This window comes from Balaenoptera ricei, chromosome X, assembly GCF_028023285.1.
Source record: "Balaenoptera ricei isolate mBalRic1 chromosome X, mBalRic1.hap2, whole genome shotgun sequence".
NCBI classification, from domain to species: Eukaryota; Metazoa; Chordata; class Mammalia; order Artiodactyla; family Balaenopteridae; genus Balaenoptera; species Balaenoptera ricei.
The window spans coordinates 131142568-131168133 of NC_082660.1; the positions used below are offsets into that span (position 1 = coordinate 131142568).

Consider the following 25566-nt stretch of genomic DNA (forward strand, 5'->3'; position numbering starts at 1 on the left):
CGGGCCCTGAGGAGTCGTAGGCATGCCTAGGAATTTCAAAAGGCAGGGACCATGGCTGGAAGGTCTCTGGGTTGCAAGGCAGACACGGAGAGCAGACAGAAGGCTGAGAAGAGCACAGGCAGGAAGGGGCAAGCAGGTTGGGTCGGAGTCTGGGAGGCCGGCAAAGAGAAGGAGGAGAATGCAGCTTGAGTGAAAGCAGCGGGATTAAGGCATCTGGGCGAGAAGCCTGGAGAATGTGGGAGGAGGGGCTCCGTCCCTGGGGAGCCTCGCCGCAGAGCAGGCACAGCTCGGGCATGTGTGTACCGGCAGCGGCAGCCGCCAGAGCCGCCCCTGCCCAGCCCCGGTGACCAGAGGCAGGGCGTCCTGGGGGAATGTGGGTCAGGCAGCCAGCCTCTTCCAGAAGGGCTCTTGGTTTCTTAGGGTAATCTTTCTAGATGTGTACCTTACTTTTCTTTAAGACTTTCACCCTCCCTCCCCGTTTATAGCTCACTCTTCTATAGAAACTAGTTATTAGACCAAATAAATGAACAGTGAGCTAATGGCTATTCAGAGCCCACTGAATTAAGTACTCTTCACTTCAAATTCCATCTGCCATTAGGTCCTCTCCGCTGATGATGGGCCTTTCTGCATATGCATTCCGCCGTTGCCCATACCTAATGTAATCAGCGGAGAGCTGCCCCCATAATGAAGCGCATCGCCCACCCTTCCCCTTCAGCCCCCCTTCGCTCTCTGTTGTCTTGCCCCCTCAAGTCCCATCTCCAGCCTCCTTTGTCACCTTCAGTGAGAGCCGCCAGATGGAGCAGCCTGAGACTGGGCCCCTGAATAGGGTTTCATAATTAGCGACATTCGCAAGATGTCATGGGGGCCAATTTCCAAGGCGACTAAACTATGTACTCAGTGGTTCCAAGGTTCAGGGTGCTGACAACTTTCCAAGAGCCTTAGAGGGAACTTATAATAAAAGGTGTTGATGGAGACTTCAGATGCACCCACTGCCAGGCTAAGGTGCTTTTATATGACTCACTTCATCTCAACCTCACGACAATCCTCGAAGTGGAATTTTATTCCCCTTATATAGATAGAGAAACAGAGGCTCAGAGAAGTTCAAGTGTCTTGACCAAGTTCACAAAGCAAGTTAAGTATCAGAGCTGGGATTAAAAATCCAAGTCTCTCCAGCTTCAAAGCCCATGCTCTTTCCCCTACCCCTTTATGCCCTCAGAAAACACAGTAAATTATCTCACTGATGTGCTCAAATAAATAAAATGTGATCGCTGAGTCTTCCTTTTTAGTTTTAGTTCCATGTAAGGTTCTAGACACAGGGTCACTTTGTGTACTTGGCTTAAAATGGCAAGTGGTATATTCCTTTGATCTTCATGCTCTACTTTTTAAAAATTTATTTATTTTATTTATTTATTTTTGGCTGTGTTGGGTCTCCGTTGCTGCGCACAGGCTTTCTCTAGTTGTGGCGAGCGGGGGCTGCCATGCTCTACTTTTTATTGCTTCTTTTCTTAGAGTGAATGGTGAATATTAGCTTGTTTTACATGGGGTATTTTGACCATGTGACACCCTTAAAAATTAGCCGGCAGCAGTATTTTAAATACCAACTCCTTGGACACCCAGGACTTTTGCTGTATTAAAATGAAATGGGAATATGAGCTGGTTGGCTGTACCATGTAACTGTTGTGAAATCTTCTTTGTTTTGATTAAAGTTATATCACCTGAGGATTTCTGTCTGCAGTTTATGTTAACTGTTCCCGTTTAACCATAGACTCATGAATACAAACTAGAATAGGGACGGGTTAAGGTGAGGCAGGAAGCAAGGGACAGAAAGATCTTAACCTGAACTGGGTTCGTCCTTTTCCAAATTGGAAAACGGGGACTCCCTGGATGGGGAGGGGAAATAAAGGGGTCTCAAAGCGAGTGCAAATAGGAACTTCAGAGGCTGCTGCTACTTGTTTGGACAAATGGCCGATGATGGGGATTAAACATTTTAAAAAGCCGGAAAACTCATTTGCTACTAGAATATCATAACCTGAGTTTTCATTTTGTTAGTAATGCCGTGTCAGGGGATCTCTGTCTCGTCAGTGAGTCATGGGGATGAACGGGGCAATTTGTTAATGAAAATACAAATGGAATTAGTTTGGAAGCTGCCAGCGGTGTCAGTCGTGGATATTGTTTAACTGGGCCGGTAGCATGGATTTTGATGTTAGTGATGTGTCACTCAGTGTCACTTGCACTTGTTAGGAGAATCCAAGCGTTCACTGGCAATTAAACTTGCAATTTGTGAGTTTTACTGGGCGAAGTCTTTGTCAAGGTGGAACATGCCTAGAATAGTGGACTTAGATGGCCAGGTTTTGTGGGAAAACTTCAGGGTGATTTTAGAAAAATAAAAAAAAATGACCTCTTTTCCCTCGCAATCACTTAATAAAAATGTACTCAGAGACACGCATCTCGCTCTACTGGGTTAACCATGTGATGATCATGATTCTTTTAATGTTTTACATGAATCTTCGTGTTTTCTATCAGTGTCTCTCAATGCCACAATCAGGGTATTTTTGATATCTTGTATTACCCTAATCGCCAAGAAGTATGCTCCAAACTGATTAATTCCAGAATGATTAAAACATCCTATGCAATTCATTTATTGTTGCTGCAGTTAATTGAATATTTGATGATTTAAAGGTACCCTGATTATTTCCTAAGATATGTCTTTATCACCAGGCAGATGATCTGCGCGTGGTCCCCGTGTGGCTACATGGGGTGGCAGCCCGCACTGTCACACGCCGAGAGGGTAGGCACTCGGGAGGGCTCTCAGTCAACTCAGCACCTGCCCGATGGGCGCCTGCCTTCCCTGGCCCTTAGAGGACCCCATCCGTGCCCAGCCCGAGAGGGTCGTCTGGGGCCAGCAGTGAGAGCACAGCCTCCCCGGGCGGCGTGCAGCTCGCTTTCTGCTCCCGGAGGAGGGGGCGGAGAGGGGGATGCACGAGATCGCCGGCTCTGAGTGGCTAACTTGCGCTTTGTGGACTCTCTGAATACTCAAGAGTGCATTGAAAGGGAGGCGAAGGTGGCTCCGGAATTAAGCGGCAGCTTGGCAACTCGTCAGGCGGCAGTTCTAATCCCAGTGTCACCACTACTTCTCCTCCTGTCTCCTGTCACACCTGTCCGAGTGACTCCTCCACAGTTCCTGCGAGAGGACGGGGCTGTGAGAGACAGACTGACAGACAGACAGACAGACAGACAGAGCAACTAGGCAGCCGGGGCTGAGCCCCAGCCTGAGCCCGGCTTCTGTCCAGAGCGCAGCGTGAGTGACCTGGGTGCCGTCCCGCAGGAGGCTCCGAGCCTGCAGCGGCCTCAGGTGGCCCCGGCACTGCTCGGCCATGTCCGATCCTTGGCCTCTCACCCCCTTGTGGGCCGAGGACTGCGAGGGGGACCTCGGCGGCTGGGAGCTCCTGTCGGACATGGCTCTGTCCGTGAACCCGGTAGGTACCCCTGACACCCAAGTCAGACCTCCTGTTCCGTATTGTCTGTTTCCCCTGTAAATGTTTGTCTCCCTCAATATGCGTGGAGTCTCGAAGGCAGAAATTATGTTGTCTTCGGTGTCTTTAAATCCTCCCCTTGGCACCATCCTGAGCACAGTGTGAGCTCAATCAGGATTTGTTGTCTAAAGAAGTAAATGGGAGAACTGATGAATAGGCGGACGGGCGAATGAATGCGATCCTATTACCCTTGTCACCACCTTACAATGTATGTCCCAGTGGGTCTCAATTGTTTGTTTTCCCGTCCCATCTAGACATTTAACTCCGAGAGAAAGAGGCCAAGTCTGATGGTTCTTTGTGTCACCGACCCCCCTCGCCCAGCACTGTTCTAGGCACAGAGGAGATGCTCGCTGGTTAATTCAAAAGCACTTGCAGGGGGGGAAAAAACCACTTGCGGCTCAAATGAGTTGTCTTGCGGTGAAAAGAGCAGCGGGGCAGGGCTAGGTGACTTTGCGGGACTGGTGACTCCATGTCAATGCTGGATTCCAGTATTTTCTAAAAAAGAAAAAAAAATCTGCACGCTCGGTATGGATGCATATTTATTTGACTGTCCGTGTCGGCAGAGTTCTTCCCCAGAGTCCACAACTCTTTCTATTTTGACAGCATTTCCCCATAAGGAAACGGATATTTATAATACCAGGTGTAGAGATGATATTTGCGGTTGGCAAGAGTGAGTCAGATCTTACCTTGTGCAGACGAGAAGACTGGGCTTCGTAATAAAGCAGTGAGGAGACCAGCAGGGCAGGGGCTAATGACCCAACGCACCATGAGGGGCTTTGCAGGTTACAAAGCGCGTTCACATACCTTATTTCATTTGCTGCTCGCAGAAACCCTTGTGAGATTTGAAAGGAGCAGGTATTACTATTATCGTCCTTTTATTTTACTCGATTTTATTTTATAGTTGGGCGAACTGGAACTCAGAGGGGTGGTAAGGTTGTGAAGTCCTGTTCCCAAGGGGAAGGACCAGCCTCCCACCCAACTTTTGAGACTCATAGGCAAATGTTCTCGCTGTGTCTGCATGTGGCTGATAACTTTTTTCCCACTTTTATTTCAGAATTAACATTTGTGTGTTTGTGTGGCAAAGGGAAAACAAAGACCTTTTCCTGAGAGTTGGGCAGCCCAACAAATACAGTGTGACAACCACACTGAAGATTTAAGTCTTGGCTGTAATCATTTTGACCTTTGTGTTTGGGGAAGGTATATGTTAGAAGTTCAACAACTGTCTTGGAAAATACGGTTGCTAGAGCCTTGAGCAATGGAATGAGATTTTTTTTTTAATTTATTTATTTAGTTAGTTTTGGCTGCGTTGGGTCTTCATTGCCACGCGCGGGCTGTCTCTAGTTGTGGCGAGCGGGGGCTGCTCTTCATTGTGGTGGCTTCTTTTCATTGCGGTGGCTTCTCTTCATTGCAGTGGCTTCTCTTGTTGTGGAGCACGGGCTCTAGGCACGCGGGCTTCAGTAGTTGTGGCACAGGGGCTCAGTAGTTGTGGTTCGCGGGGTTAGTTGCTCCGCGGCATGTGGGATCCTCCTGGACCAGGGCTTGAACCCATGTCCCCTGCATTGGCAGGCAGATTCTTAACCACTGCGCCACCAGGGAAGTCCTTGGAATAAGATTTTATTTGATGTTAAGAATAATCAGCTGAGTTCTGTAATCCTGTAATATGTTAGACCAGCCTCTCCTAGTGTACATTCTGCAAACACCCATTCTATGGAATGGCGATCATTGTTAATCGGGAAAAAAAAAACACATGAAAACTAAAAACCCAACAATCAATAGTCAAAAAAGTTGGGAACATCCTGCTTTAAACCAATTACATAGGTGTCTCAGAGCCTTTAAGCTGCATCATGGGTTGCCAAGAGGGGGATGGATGGCAGCGTTTCCCATACTTTTTTGGACACGGAACCTCTCATTTTGCAGGACTGGTGTCCATGGGATGTTCTGCTTTATAGTACTTACCATGGTAACAATCGTCCATTACCTATGTGATTCTTCACACCCGCCTTCTTCCTGAGTCTACAGACTCCATGAGGGAGGAAACTGTGTCTCCTTTTGCTTCTTTCCATTGTGTCTTTGCCGATCACAAGCCTGGTGGCACAGTCCCTGGCCCTCAAAGAATATTTGTTGAATGAATGAATGAATGATCTCTGCTAGACCAAACCACCTGTGGTTCCCTATCAGGAGCCTGTATTTAAGGTTCTTTACCATGTCTGCCCAGGCAATTTGTCAGCCTTTCCTTCTGCTGTTCTTTCCGCTCAGTATTAGAGTATTCGTGTTCTTGGAAGGGTGACTGTATAATTTGTCTTCTGAATCAGGACATTTTTGAGGGTGAAAAGGGACACTGTCAGTAATGACAGCAGAATAACATGTGTACACTGGAACCACACTGGATAACCCAGGCTGGATGGCCCCCTCATTATTGTTGACTCTCTAATCCCCACTAGGGAGTTTATGCTGCTTGGAGCAGGGACTTTTACATGGAGTTAGGTAGTCAAGGTAGTCGATAAATATTGGTTGAAATTAATGTATGTACAGTAGTGACTGTTACGCTCACTTAAGATTTACTGATGATTGTAACATGTATTTTTTAAGATTGAGGGAAACTGGCGCCATATTCTCTTCCCCATTTCCTCAAATATAGTTGTGTTTACACCTTAATCTATCAGAGTAACCAGGGGATTAGGACTTAATTGCCCTTGCGAGAGGCCTGGAACCTACAGCCTCTCTGGCAGTGCTGTCTTTACAGGACTGGCCTTTTACCTCCCAAGGCAGTGAGTGAAAGAGACCAATGGTCTCCCTACTGGAACTGGAGGGGAGTGGAGGTGATCAGATTGCCATCGTGGAGCAGGTGAAGGTGTGAAGGAGAGAGTTTGGAAGGTTTGGGGGATGCCCATACCTGCACAGGTGACATCACACCTGGTAGACCTTCCTCCAGCTGGTGGTCCCACCCTCAGGTCCCTCATCAAGCACAGCTTTAGAGCTGGTGTTTTCACTGTGGCATTTGGCTTCTTGCTTTCACTGACTATGGAGCTCCTGAAGGAAAGGGCATGTGCCAGACGCAGAGTCAGTACTCAGTACAGTTCTGCTAGTTGCTTGAATTTTGATTGATTAGGAAGGTGTCACACTGAGGAAAAAAGCTCAGGGCATTCACTTTGTATATTTGTGAGATTCTCTCTGTAGGCATCTGATTGGACTCCTGAGTTAAAAGGGGACTTCAATTAATCACAGAAGTGTTTTCATATAGGCGTCCTCTTTTACAAATCTGTGATTATGAATAACATGGTAAAGTATGTCAGTGGGTGGAAGAGGCCTCAAAGATCAGGAAGGCGAGCTCCTTCTTTGGATGGATGAGCGAAGTGAAGCTTGGGGGACAGGGGAGGATGGTTCCGTGTCCCAGAGCAAGTCAGTGACAGAGCCAGGCCCTCTCTGCATCTTGTACTGTGGTCTTACTGCTTCAGTAAAAGAAAACAAAATTGGCCGTTTGCAGATATTTACTGCTTTGTATTTAATAGGGGAAAAAACCGCATGTATAGCTATATTTACTTCCTTTACAATTTTTCCTACAGGGTAAAATATTATACAGCATGCTTTTCTGAGAATAACTAGATTATGCTTAATTTTCTTTTTTTGTTTATTTTGTTTTAGGTGAGCCTTCCCAGTGACCCAGGCTGTGTTGAAGAAATCTTGCGGGTGAGTTTAAACCTTTATCTCTCTGTCTTTTAATAATGAAGCAGTCAATCTGCTTAAGCTGTTTAAAGTCATTCCTCTTCTGTTTCCGGGAGTGTCTCATTTCTTACCTGGTCTTCTTGCTCTCTAATCAAGCTAGTCTCCTGATCTCACCAAGCTTCTGTCGCCTTCTTGCATCCTTCTGAGTCTTTCTTTTCAGGGCTGAACAGAGACTCACCACCTCCTTTAGGAAACGTTTCCTGTTCAAGCATCCTACCCGCAATCTTTGCCTTTCTGTTCTCTGGGATCTCAGGTCAGCCTCATTGCTGCCTCCTGCTATGTTGCTGATGGGACATGGTCATGGAGATTGTGGCCTACAATGAGGGGATGAGAAGTGGCAGGGTGGAGGGGAGGAGATGAGGAGAGACTTGAGAATGGTGGCAAGTTGTGGGAGATGGTACTAATGGGAGTGAACTGGTGCATGAGAATGGCGCGGAGGCAGCACAGAGCTGCAAAAGGTAGCAATGACCTCTCCCAAAGTACACGATTAAACCAAAAGGAGAAACCGAAGCCAAGGCAGAGAAATGTATGTCCCATCTCTGGCTGTTGGCATCCTAAGGCGTTGCGGTATATGAAGAATAGGAGTCAGGGGAGTGAGTTTTCTCTCCACCATTTGTCACTTCTGTAATTTGGACAGATAACTTCATCTTTCTGAATCTCCCTTCCTTGTCTGTAAAAGAGGACAATAACGCCTGTCCTAATTCCCTTATAAGCTGCCGAGCGGTATATAAATGCTCTTTACTATGAGAAATGATCAGTGTGGCCAGGAGAAAACCATGCTGGCTTTCCACTGGGGAAAGAAATCCATCTCTGTGCCAGGGGAAATTCTTCATCCCCTTTCCTCACCTCCCCAAGTCACCCCAACTCCCCCGACACTCTCCCTGGTAAGTGTTGGAAGCAAACCCTGTGAAAATGCAGCCAAAGGAATAAAAAGGAGTAGAAACCTGTTTACCATCGAGCTGAGCGGGCACCTGATTTCCCCAACTGTGGATATTCGTGCACCTTTTTCAGCCCAAGAACATTGTTACTGACTGTTAAAGAGAGGAGTCCCATCCCTCTGATCAGAGATGAGACGATCTGAGTTAGGGGCGTACTGGCTACTTCGGTAAGAGTCCAGGAACCCCTCCATCATCTCTCCCTGGGATCCAAGGGCCGGGCGGGGGGAGTGTGGGCCGCCGCCATGAAATCCGCAGCGTGATGCACCCTCGGAACCCAGCCGCTTGCTCCCCGCATCCCGCAACGGGTGGAGACGGTGCAGATGCACCAAATACACCAAATACTGTGAGGGTCGTGGCCACCTGCCTTTTAAAGAAAGGCGATGCTGAAAGAAACCTCTTCCTCTAGCCCCTACAGTAGTCTGGCTTTTCCAAATGAAGTCAGTGGTCTTTTCTGAACCCCAAAGGAAGGCCAGACCCGTTTCAGAATCACCACCTCATTTGTGACAGTTGGAATTCTCCACTTCAGAGCAGCCGGGCCCTGGAGCCTAGGTGGCCCACACAGTGACTGAGCGAGGGGAGCCGGCCGGACACCTGGCAGAGGCTGGCGACTCCAGGCTGCTGGAGAAGCCACTTAGAGAAACAACAGAATGTCACTTAAACGCGCAAAGAAAAGAAGTAGTTGCCTTAATAAGCTCATAAAAGGTAGCTCCCTTTGAGAAAGTAACAAAAGTCTTTCTGTTGTTCTTGAAAGAGAATCTAGGGGAATGGGCTTTTTTTTTCTTTTTTTTCTTTTGAAGGGCTATACATTGTATAGAATTCTGGGCTTTTTGTTTTGTTTTGTTTTCTCGACAATACCATTAATGAGTGGGCTTTCCTTTATTTAAGAATGACATGTTTCAATCTCCATGCTTGGAATAAAAATCAGCTTTCTGAAGTCTATGCCTCAGATTTTATGACTACTTCTTAAAATTTTATAGACCACATTACACGGCACAACAGAGTGCTTGCTGGACATTTTTGTTACGGCACGTTCACGTTCCTGTTTGTCTGAGGGCCTTGGAGCCCTGCAGACGATCCCACAGTAAGTCTGTTGGTCACCTTGCTCCCCATCTGCCTCCTCCTCGTGGGGGCGGAGGGGGGAGATACCTTTCCTCTTTCTGGCCTCCTCTCCCTGACCCCCTCAGTGCTTTTCCAACCAAGCAGAGTCCAAAGCGAGGTCATCTTCTCTCCCTCACTGAAGGGGACTCGGCAGAGGCAGGTGCTCTGGCCCAGGGGTGGGAAAAGCTGGCCGCCAGTTGGTCCCGACGTTCCATCACTTCCTAGCTGTGTGGCTTTTCAGTTTCCTCGTCTGGAGAACAGGGGGTCATTCTGCACCCTTGCACCCCCCTTCTTCCTCCGTGAACGAGTCTGTAATGTGTACACACCGCTGGCATGTGTAACGGGGAGAGAGCTCCGTCTGTCGGCTCGCCCAACTTTCCCACCTCCCCGAGTCCCCCTTTTGTCCCTCTACAGCCCAGCAGGCAAAGCCACTTCATCGCACATTGGCACAGACCAAGTAGGCCACGACTGGCCTCTCCCCTTCAGACCCACTTCTCTTTCCACGCGCTTCTGGTTCTCATTCTACCCGGGAGCTCACCTTGTCTGGTCTCCCGGGGCTGACTTGACCTGATATGACGAACTTATGTCCCACTAGCACGTGACTGCCTTTCAGAGTACTTGAACCTCATTATCTTATTTTGATCATAGGAACCATGGGTAGTCACTTATTATTGGCGTGGCCAAAAAGTTCGTTCGGATTCTCCGGAAGATGTTATGGAAAAACCCGAATGAGCTTTTTTGGCCAACCCAGTGTTTCAGCAAATCGGGGCCCAGAGAGGTTATACATGACCTGCCACCCTGGGTGAGGCTTGTATATGGCAGAGGCACAAGGAGAATCTGGTCTTCGCTTTGCACTATACCTGTCAACCACCCTGTCACAAACCTACGGTGAAAATCCCTGGATTCAAAAAAAATTGCCTCAGATGCTTGGCAGACTTACTTCTAGCAACTCGAACTGGGAATACCAGCAAACCAACAAAATTTGAGCCGGTTTTAGGAATTAATTCTTTCTTCCGGACATCTTGAATATTTTCAAATCTCATTTCAAATAATAAAATAATAACAATAACAAATTACTGCTACTAATAAAAAAATAATAGTAGTAATGTGCCACTTTATGCAGGCAGAGTACTTAAGTACATTATGTCATTTACTTTTCACAACAGAACTAAAAGATTTTATTATTAGTTACTTGTTATGGAAACCCAGAGATGTTGAGTAATTCGCCCTCAGGGCAAACCACCGGCTCTAACAATTCTCATGCTGCCCACTCCTTCTGTTCTCTGTTCCTGTTGGCTTACCTGAATCCATCCTTATTTCACAAGCTCCGGGTCTCTTTTATGGTTAACATTACAATGGCATCAACCAACAGTTCACTTCAGCTTCTGTTGTTTCCTTAATTCCTACACACTCAATTATGCCAAAATAATTCCACGTAGTTTCTCCAACAAACCAGAATTCATCAGCCCACAACACCTTTCCTGCCACCTGCCCTTCTTCCACAAAACAAGCTGTGGAAATTCAGCTGGCTTTGCTCCTTGTCAAGTATATTATTGCTTATTATAAACTTTACAGATCAGAAACTTAAAGGCAGCAATCTGTGCCGCCCAGCCCAGCCTGCGTACCTGTTTCCATCAGCATGCCATTGTCTCTTTAGACTCAAGCTACCCTCGAGTACAAACAGAAATGAAAAATAATAATAACTCTGGCCCTAGTGATGGCGTTCTGCAGTTACAATTCATCTGTCATATGAGGGATTCCTAAGCTGCTCATATGTAATAATCTGGGCCGCAGTGGCGGCTTCTTTTCTAGCTCTGCAGGGTTTTATGGGTCCTAGAGTAATCATTTCTGGAAGAGTTAAGCCAAGGAGAGCAGTCTGCACTAAATGCTACTAGCTGAGGATGGATGTTCAATGATTATTTCTCCTGCAGTGGTATGATTTATTTGTTCTTAGCAAGAATTGACTTAAAAATATCAACAGACTATCAATTAAATCCTTTCTAGAGTCGCAAATGCAGATACAGCACTTCTCTTAGATTTGACGCCGAACAGATTGTGTTTCCTAGCTAAGTACCTTCCGTAGTTGATAATTTCATAAGCAAACATCTGTATGGGTAATTCACTGTTTATGAGGGATGCTGAATTTGCTAGCTAGGATTTAGGGAACTTGATTTGATAAACTATCGTCTTACAGATCTCTCCCTGCCATACGGATCAGGTTTGTAAACACCGGCATGGGCACCTCTTTTGATTGCAGCGTGATCTGTGTTTACAGCATTCTAAATTATGGCAATTCTGCTTATTAGGTCTATGTTTAAGTGCACAGTTTTAGTGTGGAAAGAACTTACCAAATAATTAGAGGACGACCATGTGCAGTACTTGCTAGTTTTTAACTTTTAAAGGGGAAACGAATGAAAAAGCCCATCTTAAGAGTGAGAAAAAAAATGGATTGGGGAGCAAAATTGATCAGACAATTACGTCTGAAAGGAATTTTGATTATATTATCATAACTATGCAGCATAATCAAGCACCTTTCAGTAGAATTTCTTTGATAAATTTAACCAATAATTAGGCAATTGATTTTATATCCTGTCAAATTAATGTATAAATAATGTTCAAATTGGAATCATGCAAACGATTTTCTACATAGCCGTCTTAAATACTAATCCTCCTAGGATGATTCAAAAAGCATCTATCCTATTCTGGTGTGGACTTTCAAAATTATAGTTTCTTGAAATAGTAATATAGTGTTCCATCCAAGAAAGACAACAACTGCTAAATATAATTTAGACTATAATTAACATTAACACTGATGGAGTCAAATAAACGGACTAACTAATGATTGCACCCTCTGCTATTCTGATGACTAGTTCCTACCTAATGACATTGGGAAATATGTAAATTTGTCAGCAGGTGAAAATGCCCTTGACTGGGTAAATTATGTGGAGTATTACCTTTTCTGAAGCTAACTCAGAGCACTAATGGACTTAATACATAGCATGCATGTGTGAGGTGAGCTATTCATGGAACCAAATTAGCCCATAAGAGATATTACCCATTATTTGCCTCCCAGTAATCATTTCCTCCTTTCTCACACACAAACCAACCCAGAAGAAAGATGCTAAATTTAATTATAACAACTATTATGTGAACAATGTAGGTAAGCCATCCAGCGGGCTTCCAAATGCACTTAGAGCCTGTAAAGCAGTTTAAATATTTTCATGTGGAATCTGGGGGTTTGCAGCTAGTGTATGATGTGAATTTTAAATGATTATCCAGACGTCATTGGGTAAATGAGTAACGTGGGTAACGAGGTGACTGGCCCAGTGAATCATGGGAACCTGTCAAACCTGGGACATGTCAGGGAAGAGATGATGTCAAATACCAGTAACTTAGCAACTCAGCATTTAGCTGTCCAGAGAGCGAGCAAGAGTAAGCCCTTTAAAATAGCTGAGTAAATATATGAGTCCCTATATATCTTGGGTGTGCTATAAAAATAAGCCTGTTTTCTGTCAACTTGTTTCTTTTTGCGAATATGGTGATTTATTATTTTCTATTGAGTTGAATGAAAGCAGGTGAGAATTTAAGCCACGTGTAGAATTTACACCTGCTTTCTGTATCTTGGATGTACAGGGAGGGTAATGAAACAATGTATTAGTTTGCCAAAAAGCAGTCTAGGCATATCTGAAAGAAGTAATAGCTTCCAACTGTTGTTTAAGAACCAGTTTTTTTGTCCTAGCTGTGCTAGTGGGATTGGGTTGGGGAAAAACTTCTAATGCAAGGAGGTTAACCACTCCATGTGCATCTGTGTAAAGGTAAAACCAGTGTCTCTGGAAAATGCATGGAGAAAGTAGCCTCTCAGAATCAATTTGGTAGGCATCTTCCAGTTTTGAAATGAAAGCACAAAACAAGGCTTGCCCCATTCTCTTGTTACTCACCAAAAGCATTATGGAGAATGAGAAAAAGAAATGTAAACTCCGTAATTGCTCTAACCAGGAGACATCCATAAGCCTAAATCACTATTTTGTAAAGATCAAACAGGGAAGAATCCAAGAGATGATTCCCATGGTCATGGACCTGGGGCATAGATGATGAAGCACTGATTTTCAGTATAAGAGGCACACCACAAAAGGCAAAAAAGATATTGCAATAATGGGCATGGGTGTGAAGGTTTGTGATGGGAGCTTCCGTGGACCAACACTGAGACATGCGTATTTTGAGAAGTAGGAAAGGCAGAACTGGATGAGAAATTACATAACTAATCCACATTTGTGGAAAGCACGTTGTTGCTGAGGCAAGGTGGAAGAGCCAGAGGCTGCTTTGAGAGCAGCTTGCAGAGCATCTCTTGATAAGGCAGAAGTAAAGGCCGAAGCACTGGGTGACACACCCTGGTGTTCAGAAGAGAATTCCTGCTAGTCTGGTAATATTAAGCCATGGCCGCCACCGCCACAAACATATCCTGCAAATAACTGATCCAGGAAGAATGCGTGTCCCTAAAAAATTAGTAATAATCAAAAAAGGAATCACTATGAGAGCTATGCAAAACTTTTAAAAAATAGCATATGAAAAAATGTAGCAAAAGAAACGTTGCTAGGGAACAAGTTAAAGCTATGACCAACGTAGTGGCATGAATTGTTTAAAAATGAAGCAGTTTTGTCTAAAAAACAAGAGCCAAAGCAGTGATACAAGAGCTTAAAGATGCTATTTAAAAAGTACATAAATAAAGAACTGCAAAGTAATGGATTATGAACAGAAAATCATTAGAATTAGCACATTTAGGATCTGTTTTTCTTCTAAATGAAGGAGTAACAGCAATAAATAATTTGTTAGTTATCCTCATCAAGAAAAAAAGGGCAAAAACACAAATACATAAAACAAGGAATGATAGAGAGAAATAACCTCTCAGATACAGAGAAAATAAAATAATCACAAGTGGCAATTTACTCACCTCTGTACAAATAAATGTAAGCATGTAGATGAGGTGGACGATTTTTCTAGTGAAATATAATTGACTGAGACTGACTCCAGAAAAGAGAAAATCTAAACAGATTTATCACCATCAATGAAATGGAGACTGGTCCCACCCATTACTGAAGTCATCACCCCCAGAAGGGGTTTCATAGGAAAATTCAACCAAACCATTAAGGTATAATATAGCTCAACTGTTCCAGAACATAGAACAAGAAACATTTGCAAAGTATTTTTTTAGAAAAGCTAAACTAGTACATAATATTGATACCAAAATCTTACAAAAACAGTATATAAAAAAGAAGATTACAGAATAATATCACTTGTGAATATTGATGCAAACTTCCTTAATGAAATACTAACAAAGAGAATCAGATAGTATTTTAAAGGATATGCAGCATGACTTAGTGGGTTTTGTTCCAGGAATGTAAAGCTGGTTCAATATTAGGAAATCCATTAATGTAATGTCTTTTATGAATAGAATAAGAAAGAAAAAAACTACATGATCATCTTTGTAAATGCTAAAATATACTTGACAAAACTCAACACTTACTCTTGATAAGACAGAAGAAGATGGAAACATCCTTAATGTGATAAAATATATCCATCTCAACCCAAAAGCTAGTGTCACATTTCACAGAGAAACTCTAGAGACATTTCCATTACAGTCGAGAAAAAAGATTAGGTATTCTTTATCATCCTTATTATTTAATATTGTTCTGGAGGTTGGCCAAGGTGATTAAACAAACTAAAGAAATAAGAGGTATTAAAATGGGAGAGAATGTGTAAAATGATTATTATTTGTAGATTATATATATTGTTTTCCTGAAAACCCCAAGGGAAATAACCAAAATGATTATTATGAACAATACAATTCTGCAAAGTTTCAGTATGCAAAATAAATATATAGAAATTGTCTTTATATGTAAGGCAATCAACTAAAAGATATAATGGGCAAGAAGACTCCATTTATATCTTATGTGTTCATTTACAAGAAATGTGCCAGAGCTACATGAACACACTAAGTCACTACGAGAGATACCAAAGCATATTTAAACAACCGGAAAGTCGTACCATTCTGAGATAGGAAAATGATATTTCAAACATTTCTATTCTCCCTAAGTTAATCTTGAATCCTTACCTCACACCACACAACAATATTAGTTCCAGATGTATGAAAGATTAAAAACAAACTCATAAAATATTAGAAGTAAATATGGGAGAATTTCTACATTTTTCATTTCCTGCCTGTCTCCTGATAAGCTGGCAGGGGTAGGAGGCAGTCAGGGGAAAGTTCAGATGTTTGAGGAGATTGGAGAAGGTTTGAAATAGTCATTGAAAGGGAGAGAGGGAGCAATCTAAGGGATACAGTAAGATTATGAGGCAATGTCAAGGATCGGGTGATCCTGAAGACATGAAGTTTGCATAGGTTCTGATCTGTAGATTGTGTGATTTTCTCCAGCAGTGCTTAGCTCATTACCCAGAGACCACTGGTTAATGGGTCAAGGGCAACCTGGAGACCTCAGAGAGGTTGAATAGATTCCCCCCAAGTCACATAATCATACAGCTACTAAGCAGATGAAACAGGATTGGAACTCAGGTTGGCCTGAACTGAATGTACGCACTAATAATAATATCAAACAATTACATAGCAGTTTTTTGTACCTGGCACTGTTCTAAGGATTTCACGTATAGTAACTCATATAATCATCATACCAATGCCAGGGAGCAAATACTATTATCACCCCCCTGATGCAGGTAAAGAAATGGAAGGACTTTGGGCTTAAGTGACTTTCCAAGTTCAACAGCTAACCAGTGGCGCAGCCAAGATCTCGACCCAGGCAGTCTGGCTTCAGAATCCATGCTGTTAACCGTTACGCATTCTGCTTTTCACCATGAGGATACAAGGATGAAAGAGTGGGTTTTAAGGGATTATTACAGAGCTCAGACCCTGACCCACTGGATAACAATAAAGCTAGGTGAGATTGCTAATAATGCCACGGGTCAGAATCAGGAAAACAGCTTACCAGATGGGCTAAATCTGATAAAATGAAGTTTCATAGGCGTATAACTATATGGTAATTCACTTGAGTTCACCAGTGTTTAGAGTAGACGCATATTGCTGCCTAAAACTGTATTAATTAAAGACAAGTATCTAGAGCAGGGCTTTTCCTGTAAAGGAAAACTTTTCCTGTAAAGAGCCAGATTATAAATATATTTGGCTTTTTAGGGCATATGTTCTCAGTCTCAACTACTCAACTCTGTTGTTTTAGCATGAAAACATCCATAGACAATATGGAAAAGAATGCTGGTGACTGTGTTGCAATAAAACTTTATCGACAAAAACAGTCAGTGGGCCAGATTTGGCCTGGAAGATGTAGTTGGCTGACCCCTAATCTAGAACACCTGGAAATAAGAGGGGGATAGATCCCCTCTGCTTTGTTCTACTTAGACCACACTTGGCATGTGGTATTGATTTCTGGCCAGCACATTAAAAAACTTACATTCAGTAAAATTTAGCTTTTATTTTTTAGTTACCATCCTTTGAGTTTTAACATATGCACAGATTCCTGTAATCACTACCTTTAACAGAATACAGAACAATTCCAATATCCCAAAGAGTTCCTTCACATTACCCTTGTGCAGTCAGACTCTTCTCCCCACCCCCAAACTCTAGCAACCACTGACCTCTTCTCTGTCCTTACAGTGTTGCCTTTGCCAGAGTGTCATATAAACAGAATCATACAGTAATGTAAACTTTCCATAGTGAGTCTTTCACTCAGCATATGACTTTGAAATTCATTCAGGTTGTTGCATGCAGCAATAGTTCATTACTTTCTGAGTAACAATCCATTACACAGATACACCACAGTTTGTGTATCCATTCACCTATTGAAGAATATTTGGGTTGTTTCTAGGTTTTTTTGTGATTATTAATAATGTTGCTATCAATAATCATGTACAGAATTTTGTGTGGACATATGTTTTCATTTATCTTGGGTATATACCTAGGAGTGGGACTGCTGGGTCAAGTGTATGTTTAAACTTATAAAAAAGTGCTGAATTGTTCTCCAGCGTGGCTGTACCATTTCCAGAGTGGCTGTATATATGAGACTCAGTTGTTCACATCCTTGCTAGCCCTTGATCTTATTGTTATTTTTTAATCTAAGCCTTTCTAATAGGTGTATAGTGGTATATCACTGTGGTTTTACATTGCATTTCACAAATGACAAATGATGTTGAGCATCTTTTTTCATTTTTGTATATCTTCTTTGATGAAGTGGCCATTCAGATCTTTTGCCCATTTTTTAAAATTGATTTTTATTGCGGTAACATTGGTTTATAACACTATATAAGTTTCACGTGTACCATATTATATTTCTACTTCTCGATACACGACAGCATGCTCACCACTAAATATTTCATTTCCATCCATCATCATACAGTCAATTCCCTTTACCCATTTTGCCATCCCCGTGCCCTGCCCCTTCCCCTCTGGTAACCACTACTCTGTTCTCCGTATCTATATATTTGTTTTTGTTTGGTTTGGTTTTTAAAATTCATTTTGTTGTTTGTTTGGGTTTTTTCATATTCCACGTGAGTGAAATCATATGGTATTAGTCTTTCTCCATCTGACTTATTTCACTGAGCATAATACCTTCAAGGTCCATCCACGTTTTCGCAAATGATGAGATTTCATCTCATGGCTGAGTAGTATTCCACTGTATATATGTTCCACGTCTTTATCCATTCCTCTGTTGATGGACACTTAGGTTGCTTCAATATATTGGCTATATAATAATGTGGCAGTGAACATAGGGGTGCATATATCTTTTCAAATTAGTGTTTTCATATTCTTTGGATAAATATCCAGAAGTGGGATTCTGGATCATATGGTAGTTCTAGTCTTCATTTTTTGAGGAATCTCCATGCTGTTTTCCATAGTGACTACACTAATTTACATTCCCACCAACAGCACATAAGTGTTCCCTCTTCTCCACGTCCTTGCCGACACTTGTTGTTTCTTGCCTTTTTGATAGTAGCCATTCTAACAGGCATGAGGTGATATCTCATTGTGGTTTTGATTTGCATTTCCCTAATAATTAGTGATGTTGAACATTTTTTCAAGCGCCTGTTGGCCATCTGTATGTCTTTGGAAAAATGCCTATTCGACTCCTCTACCCATTTTAATCGGTTGTTTGGTTTTTTGTTGTTGAGTTGCGTGAATTCTTTAGGTATTTCTTATATTAACCCCTTATCAGATATGTGATTTGCAAATATCTTTTCCCATTCAATAGGTTGTCTTTTCATTTTGTTGATGGTTTCTTTTGCTGGGCAGAAGTTTTTTGTTATGATATAGTCCCATTTGTTTATTTTTGCTTTTGTTTCCCTCGCCTGAGGAGACATATCCAGAAAGATGTTGCTAAGACCAGTATCAAAGAGTGTATTGCCTATGTTTTCTTCTAGGATTTTTATGATTTCAGGTCTTACATTCAAGTCTTTAATCCATTTTGAGTTGATTTTTGTATATGGTGTGAGACAGTGGTCTAGTTACTTTTTTTGCATGTGACTGTCCAGTTTTCCCAACACGATTTATTGAAGAGACTATCCTTTTCCCATTGTGTGTTCTTTGCTCTTTTGTTGTAAATTAATTGTCCATATATGTATGGGTTTATTTCTGGGCTCTCAATTCTGTTCCATTGATCTATGTATCTGTTTTTCTGCTAGAACCATGCTGTTTTGATTACTATAGCTTTGTAATATAGTGTGAAACCGGGGGGTGATACCTCCAGCTTTGCTCTTTTTTTCTCAACATTGCTTTGGCTATTTGGGGTCTTTTGTGGTTCCATATAAATTTTAGAATTTTTTGTTCTATTTCTGTGAAAAATGTCCTTGGGATTTTGATAGGGATTGCACTGAATCTATAGATTGCTTTAGGTAATATGAAAATTTTAACCATGTTAATTCTTTCAATGCATGAGCATGGAATATCTTTCCATTTCTTTGTGTCTTCTTCATTTGCTTTCAACATTTCTTATAATTTTCAGTGTACAGGTTTTTCACCTCCTTGGTTAAATTTATTCCTGGGTATTTTATTCTTTTCGCTGTGATTGTAAATGGAATGGTTTTCTTAATTTCTCTTTCTGCTAGCTCATTGTTAACATATAGAAATGCAACAGATTTTTGTATGTTGATTTTATACTCTCCAGCTTTACTGTATTCATTTACTATTTCTAATAGGTTTCTGATGGAGTATTTAGGGTTTTCTATATGCAAAAACTTGCCACTTGCAAATAATGAGTTTTATTCTTCCTTTCCAATTTGAATGCCCTTTATTTATTTTTCTTGACTAATTGCTCTGGCTAGGACTTCCAGTAACAGTGGCCAGAGTGGGCATCCTTGTCTTCTTCCTGATTTTAGAGGGATAGCTTTCAGTTTTCCACCACTGAGTATGGTGTTAGCTGTGGGTTTGTCATATATGGCTTTTATTATGTTGAGGTACATTCATTCTATACTCGTTTTATTGAGAGGTTTTTTTTTGTAACAAATATGTGTTGAATCTGGTTAAATGCTTTTTCTAGATCTATTGAGATGATCATATGATTTTTATCCTTCATTTTTTTTAATGTGAGTATCACATGGATTGATTTATGGATGTTGAAGCATCCTTGCACCTCTGGAATAAATCCCACTTGATCATGGTGTATGATCCTTTTCAATGTATTGTTGGATTCTGTTTGCTATATTTTGTTGAGGATTTTTGCATCTATGCTCATCAGAGATATTGGCCTGTAATTTTCTTTTTTGTGTTGTATTTGTCTGGTTTTGGCATCAAGGTAATGTTGGCCCCATAAAATCAGTTAGGAAGCATTCCCTTCTCTTCAGTATTTTGTAAGAGTTTGAAAAGGATAGGTATTAAATCTTTTTTGAATGTTTGCTAGAATTGGCCAAATTCTACCAAACTGTCTGGTCCTGGACTTTTGTTTTTGTGAGAAGTTTTTGATTACTGTTTCAATCTCTTTTCTAACAATTAGTCTATATTCACGTTTTTTATTTCTTCATGATTCAGTCTTGGAAGGTTGTATGATTCTAACAATTTGTCCATTTCTTCTAGGTTGTCCAATTTGTTGGTGTATAGCAGCTCATAATATTCTCTTATAATCCTTTGTATTTCTAGGGTATCCATTGTTATTTCTCCTCTTTCATTTCTGATTTTATTTATCAGAGCCTTTTCTCTTTTTTCTTAGTGAGTCTGGCTAAAGGTTTGTCAATTTAGTTTTTCTTTTCAAAGAACCAGCTCTTAGTTTCATTGATCTTTTCTATTGTCTTTTCAGTCTTTATTTCATTTACTTTTGCCCTGATGTTTATTATTTCCTTCCTACTGACAGTGAGCTCATTTGTTATTTGTTTAATTTCTCTAGGTTAGATTGTTTATTTGAGATTCTCCTTGTTTATTGAGGTAGGCCTGTATTGCTATAAACTACCCTCTTACTACTCCTTTTGCTGCATCCTACAGATTGTGGTATGTCATATTTTCATTTCCATTTGTCTTCAGGTATTTTAAAATTTCTCCTCTGATTTCTTCATTGATCCAGTAGTTGTTTAGTAGTGTGTTTTTCAATCTCAACATATCTGTGATTTTTCCATCTTTCTTCTTGTAGTTGACTTCTAGTATCATACCACTGTGATCGGAAAAGATGCTTGATATGATTTCAGTCTTCTTAAATGTATTGAGACGTGTTTTGTGTCCCAACATATGGTCTGTCATTGAGAAACTTCCATGTGCACTTGAGAAGAATGTGTATTCTGCTGCATTTGGATGGAATGTCCTGTACAAACCTTTCAAATCCATCTGGTCTGGTGTTTTCATTTGTGGCCTCCATTTTCCTTGTTGACGTTCTATCTGGGTGATCTATACATTGATGTCAGTGGGTGTTAACATTCCCTACTATTACTGTGTTGCTGTCAATTTCTCCCTTTAGGTCTGTTAATAATTGCTTTATATATTTTGGTATTCCTATCTTGGGTGCATATATATTAATAACTGTTATGTCTTCTTGATAAATTGTTCACTTTACCATTATATAACGTCCATCTTCGTCTCTTGCTGCTTTTTTTTGGCTTGGAGTCTGTTTTGTCTGATATGAGTATGGCTACACCCACTTTCTTTTGGCTGCAATTTGCTTGCAGTATCATCTTCCATCCCTTCACAAACAGCCTTTACAACTGAGGTGAGTCTCCTGGAAGCAGCATATAACATGTGGGTTTTGTATTTTAATCCATTCAGCCACTCTGTGTCTTTTGATTGGTGAATTCAATTCATTTACATTTAGGGCGATGAATGATAAATAAGGACTTAGTACTGCCATTTTATCTTATGTTTTCTGGTTGTTCTATATGTCCATTTTTTCTTTTTCCTTGTGTTTCTGTCTGCCATTTTGGTTTGGTGGTTTTCTATGACGTTTTTCTCAGTTTCCTCTTTTTTTTGCTTCATGTCTCTGCTGTACATTTATGTTTTGTGGTTACCATGAGGTTTGTATAAAACATCTCATAAACAGAATAGTCCTTTTTCTGCTGATAGCATCTTATCTTCATTTGCCTATACACTTTCCATCCTTTTCCTCTTCTCTTTTGCTCATTTTAAAAATCAGGTTGTTTTTTATCTTATTGTTGAATTTGGGGAGTTCTTTTTGTATTTTGGATATAAATTTTTGGTCAAATATGTTATTTGAAAATATTGTCTCCCAGTCTGTGGCTTGTCTTTTCATTCCCTTGATGAGGCCTTTCTAAGAGCAAAATTTCTTAAGTTGATGAAGCCAAATTTATCATTTTTTTCTTTAATGGATTGTGATTTTTGGTGTCAAGACTATAAACTTGTTTAACCCAAGGTCATAAAAATTTTCTTCCATGTTTTGTTCTAAGAGTTTTATAGTTTAATTTTTTACATTTATGTCTTTCATCTGTTTTGAATTAACGTTGGTATGTGGTGTGAGGTGTAGGTTGAAGCTTGTTTTGTTCATTGTGTTGTAGCACTATTTGTTGAGAAGACTATCGTTCACTATTGAATTGATTTTGCATTTTTGTAAAAAGTAGATTGACCTTATTTATATGGGTCTATTTCTGGACTCTGTAGTCTCTTCCATTGGCCCATGTCCCTGGCCTTTCACCAATACCATAATGTCTTGAATATTGTAGCTTTATAGTAAGTCTTAAAATAGGATAGTGTGAATCCTCCAACTTTGCTCTTTTTCTAAAATGGTTTGGCTATTCTAGTTCCCTTTCCTTTCCATATGAATTTCAGAAACATGTTGTCTACATTTACAAAGAATCCTGCTTGAATGCCTGTTAGCACTGCGCTACATCTATAGGTCAATTTGGGAAGAATTGACATCTTTACCTTGTTGTATCTTTCAATTCATGAATATGGTATTCCTCCCCATTTATTTAGGTTGGCCGCCCTGTTTTTAGAGGGACATTGATAATCTATCATTCTGTTTTGGGGAATGTATGCTTGGGGGGAAATCCAAATCCCTAAAAACCTATATGAACATCATTACAACATTATTTGTAATAGCAAAAAAAAAATGCTACTGTATATCCAACAATAGGGGAATAGTTAAGAAATTCTGAGTTATACACTCAAAAAAATAATTGACCATTAAAAAGGTGGCTTTGAGGATGATATAGCGACATGGGCAAAAAACTTACGATATAATGTTAAATGAAAAAACCAGAATATAACATTTTATGTGCTTAAATTTTGTAGCTATGTAACAATATGAATAAAAGAAGCTAAAGGAAAATACTCTGACATAATAGTTCTTATTGTGTTAGAGTGATAGGATTATGGGTAAGTGTTTTCTTTTCTAAATTTTCTCGATTTCTATAATTTACATTACTTTCATAAAAAGTTTTTTAAGAGGGATGCTGCTGAACTGAAATACATTTAGCAAAGAGTAAGCAGGATAGTGAGTGGATTCACAATCAGAATGGCTGAAGAGATAAGCTAACCAGAAGAAAATAGAACTAGAAGAGGGAGCAGGCCGAAGCTGCCCGAGGGAATTGTCATGTGGAAGCGAGACTCAGAGGCCGGATTTAGGCTAGGAAGCCTCAAATGGTGGAACCCCTGAGGGGCAGTTACAGGGGGATAGTATTTGAGCAATAAAAGGAAAAATGTTCTAGGGAGACATCATGGTTAAGAAAGTAGAGCTTGGCTCTTCTCACCTGCTAAACATTCTTGGGTAACTTAACCATTGTGGATCTCCTTTACAAAATTGAGATACTACTGCCTAATTTTCAGGATTAGTGGGAGGGTTGAATGAGGTGATGTATGTGAAACCTGTAGAATAGTGCTTGGAACACCCAATGTTACCTCCTCCCTCTCTCTCTGATCCAACTGGTGGATCTAAGGACTGAAGGGAGGTGCGTTCTCGGTCACCAAAGGTATTCAAGCAGAGGTATTGTGCTTCCCCAGCACCTAGAGGTCGGTGTCAAACTCATCACTCTGTCCCTTTGCCCTAGCCCAGCATCTCCTCCTACACACACACACACGTATACACACAAAGGTAACAAGTGTAGGTGTATAAAAAGTGCATAGAACAGGTACACTGTGTTTGTTGAATGACTTAAATTTGTAGAGGAATGGTTAGAGAAAACCACCTTATAGTGTTATTTTCACCCACCGACGGTAAAATTATTATTTGATTTTCCATGAAGATATTGTAAGTTAATAAGCAGATAATAGTGTTTAGTGAGTAGAATATTCATACAAATATTAGGCATTATAATGACTCCATTACTTATTTCTCCGAACAATATATTTAGCGTCGCTTTTTGTGCTAAGTTTTTCCATTGCCAATTATTATTTAATACCATTGCTGGAGCCTATTTTTCCTATTGGTCCTCAAAGTACAATAATGTTGGCATTATCACTTTAAACAAGGCATTGATGAGAAGACAAGGTGGGACCCCCATATGCGCCTATAACCGGAGAGAAGAGAGATGGTACCATTCACTATGCTTATTATTATTGTGCTCACAAGAAAGAAGCTTCCATGAGATGTGTTGTTTCCTCCAGAATGAGTTTCCCAGACCTTTTTGTTGCTGGAAGCCTGTATGTTGCTGCCATCAAACACTCTCAGCCTCACAGCAAAAGTGGTGTCAAAACACAGCACACCCCCAAGGTCCTTCATCCCTGGGATGAACACGCTAACACCAACAGACTCACCCAGCTCTCCCCTGGCACTAGGTTAATTAGAAATGGCTGAATCACAGCACACAGGGCAGCTGTTCTCCCCTTCTTGGCCAATCATAGACTCCTTGTTATTTCCAGTGATTCAGGCTTGGCAGAAGCTGGGGCCACAGTCAAGGCTCAGGGGTTCTGTCAGAAGCTCCAAGCAAATGGGGCAGGTCACCTCCTCCTGTATGTTCACGAGGATTCCTGAAGCCATGGCAGCTGCTCCCCTGCTCCTACCTGTCCTGACTTCTGAAGGTTCTCTTGCTCACAGAGCCCTGCATGATTGGAAAGGTTAGAAGTGGGCAGAGGAAGAAAGGTAGAAAGAAAATGACACTAGTTGTGTAGAAATCAAGGACGAGCCAAGAACAAAATATTGAAGGACAAAGAAGAAAAGGGGGAGAAATAAAGAAAGGAGCTTCTTGACCTGGTTTTTTAAAAAAAAAAAAAAAAAAGAAAAAGCAATGGCTGGATCACAAAATAAAGAAAGAAGGCCCATCTAAAACTAAGGCAGACGAAAACATCATGGCTGTCTGGGTCTCCGATCATGTTTATTCAGTTTGCTCTCAACTTCTCAGGACCTGTTGTCACTGGAGGAAACCTGAGAACCTTGTCCACCTCAAACTCTGCAGTTTCATTCCTGCTCTTTAATGCAGGGTCCCCATCACAGCCTCACACACCCAGCACTTACTATGCAAAAGTGAATACTGGTCTGCTACGGTGGCTCTACCCTGATTCTGTCGGAGTCTGGCCTGTGTTACAGAGTAAAGCCCACCCAGCGCCAGCCTTTGGGACAACTGGAATTAAGAAGAAAGCAATGTGGCAATGACACTGGACTGGGCATCAAGGGACCTTAAAGCTAGTCTTCAGCCTTCCACTACCTTATTTTATGACGCTCAGCAAGTCACTTAAGCATTACGTACTTGGCAATTTCCATCTGTAAAGTTGAAGTGTTGACTGTTCCAAGCTGCTCAATACAGCTGCTTGTTTAAACTTAATTACAGTTTAATATAAGCTTACTTTCTCAGTCCATTAGGCACATTGCAAGTGCTCAGTAGCCACAAGTGGCCAG

General features: G+C 41.3%; 1 protein-coding gene across 1 annotated transcript in view; it reads left to right on the forward strand.

Moving 5' to 3' along the window:
- Positions 1–25566, forward strand: part of AFF2 (ALF transcription elongation factor 2) — a 332030-nt gene that overhangs the window by 135249 nt on the left and 171215 nt on the right. Inside the window, exon 4 of the mRNA XM_059910489.1 lies at positions 7176–7220. Coding sequence (XP_059766472.1) covers positions 7176–7220 — 45 coding nt within the window. The remainder of the gene's footprint in view (positions 1–7175; positions 7221–25566) is intronic.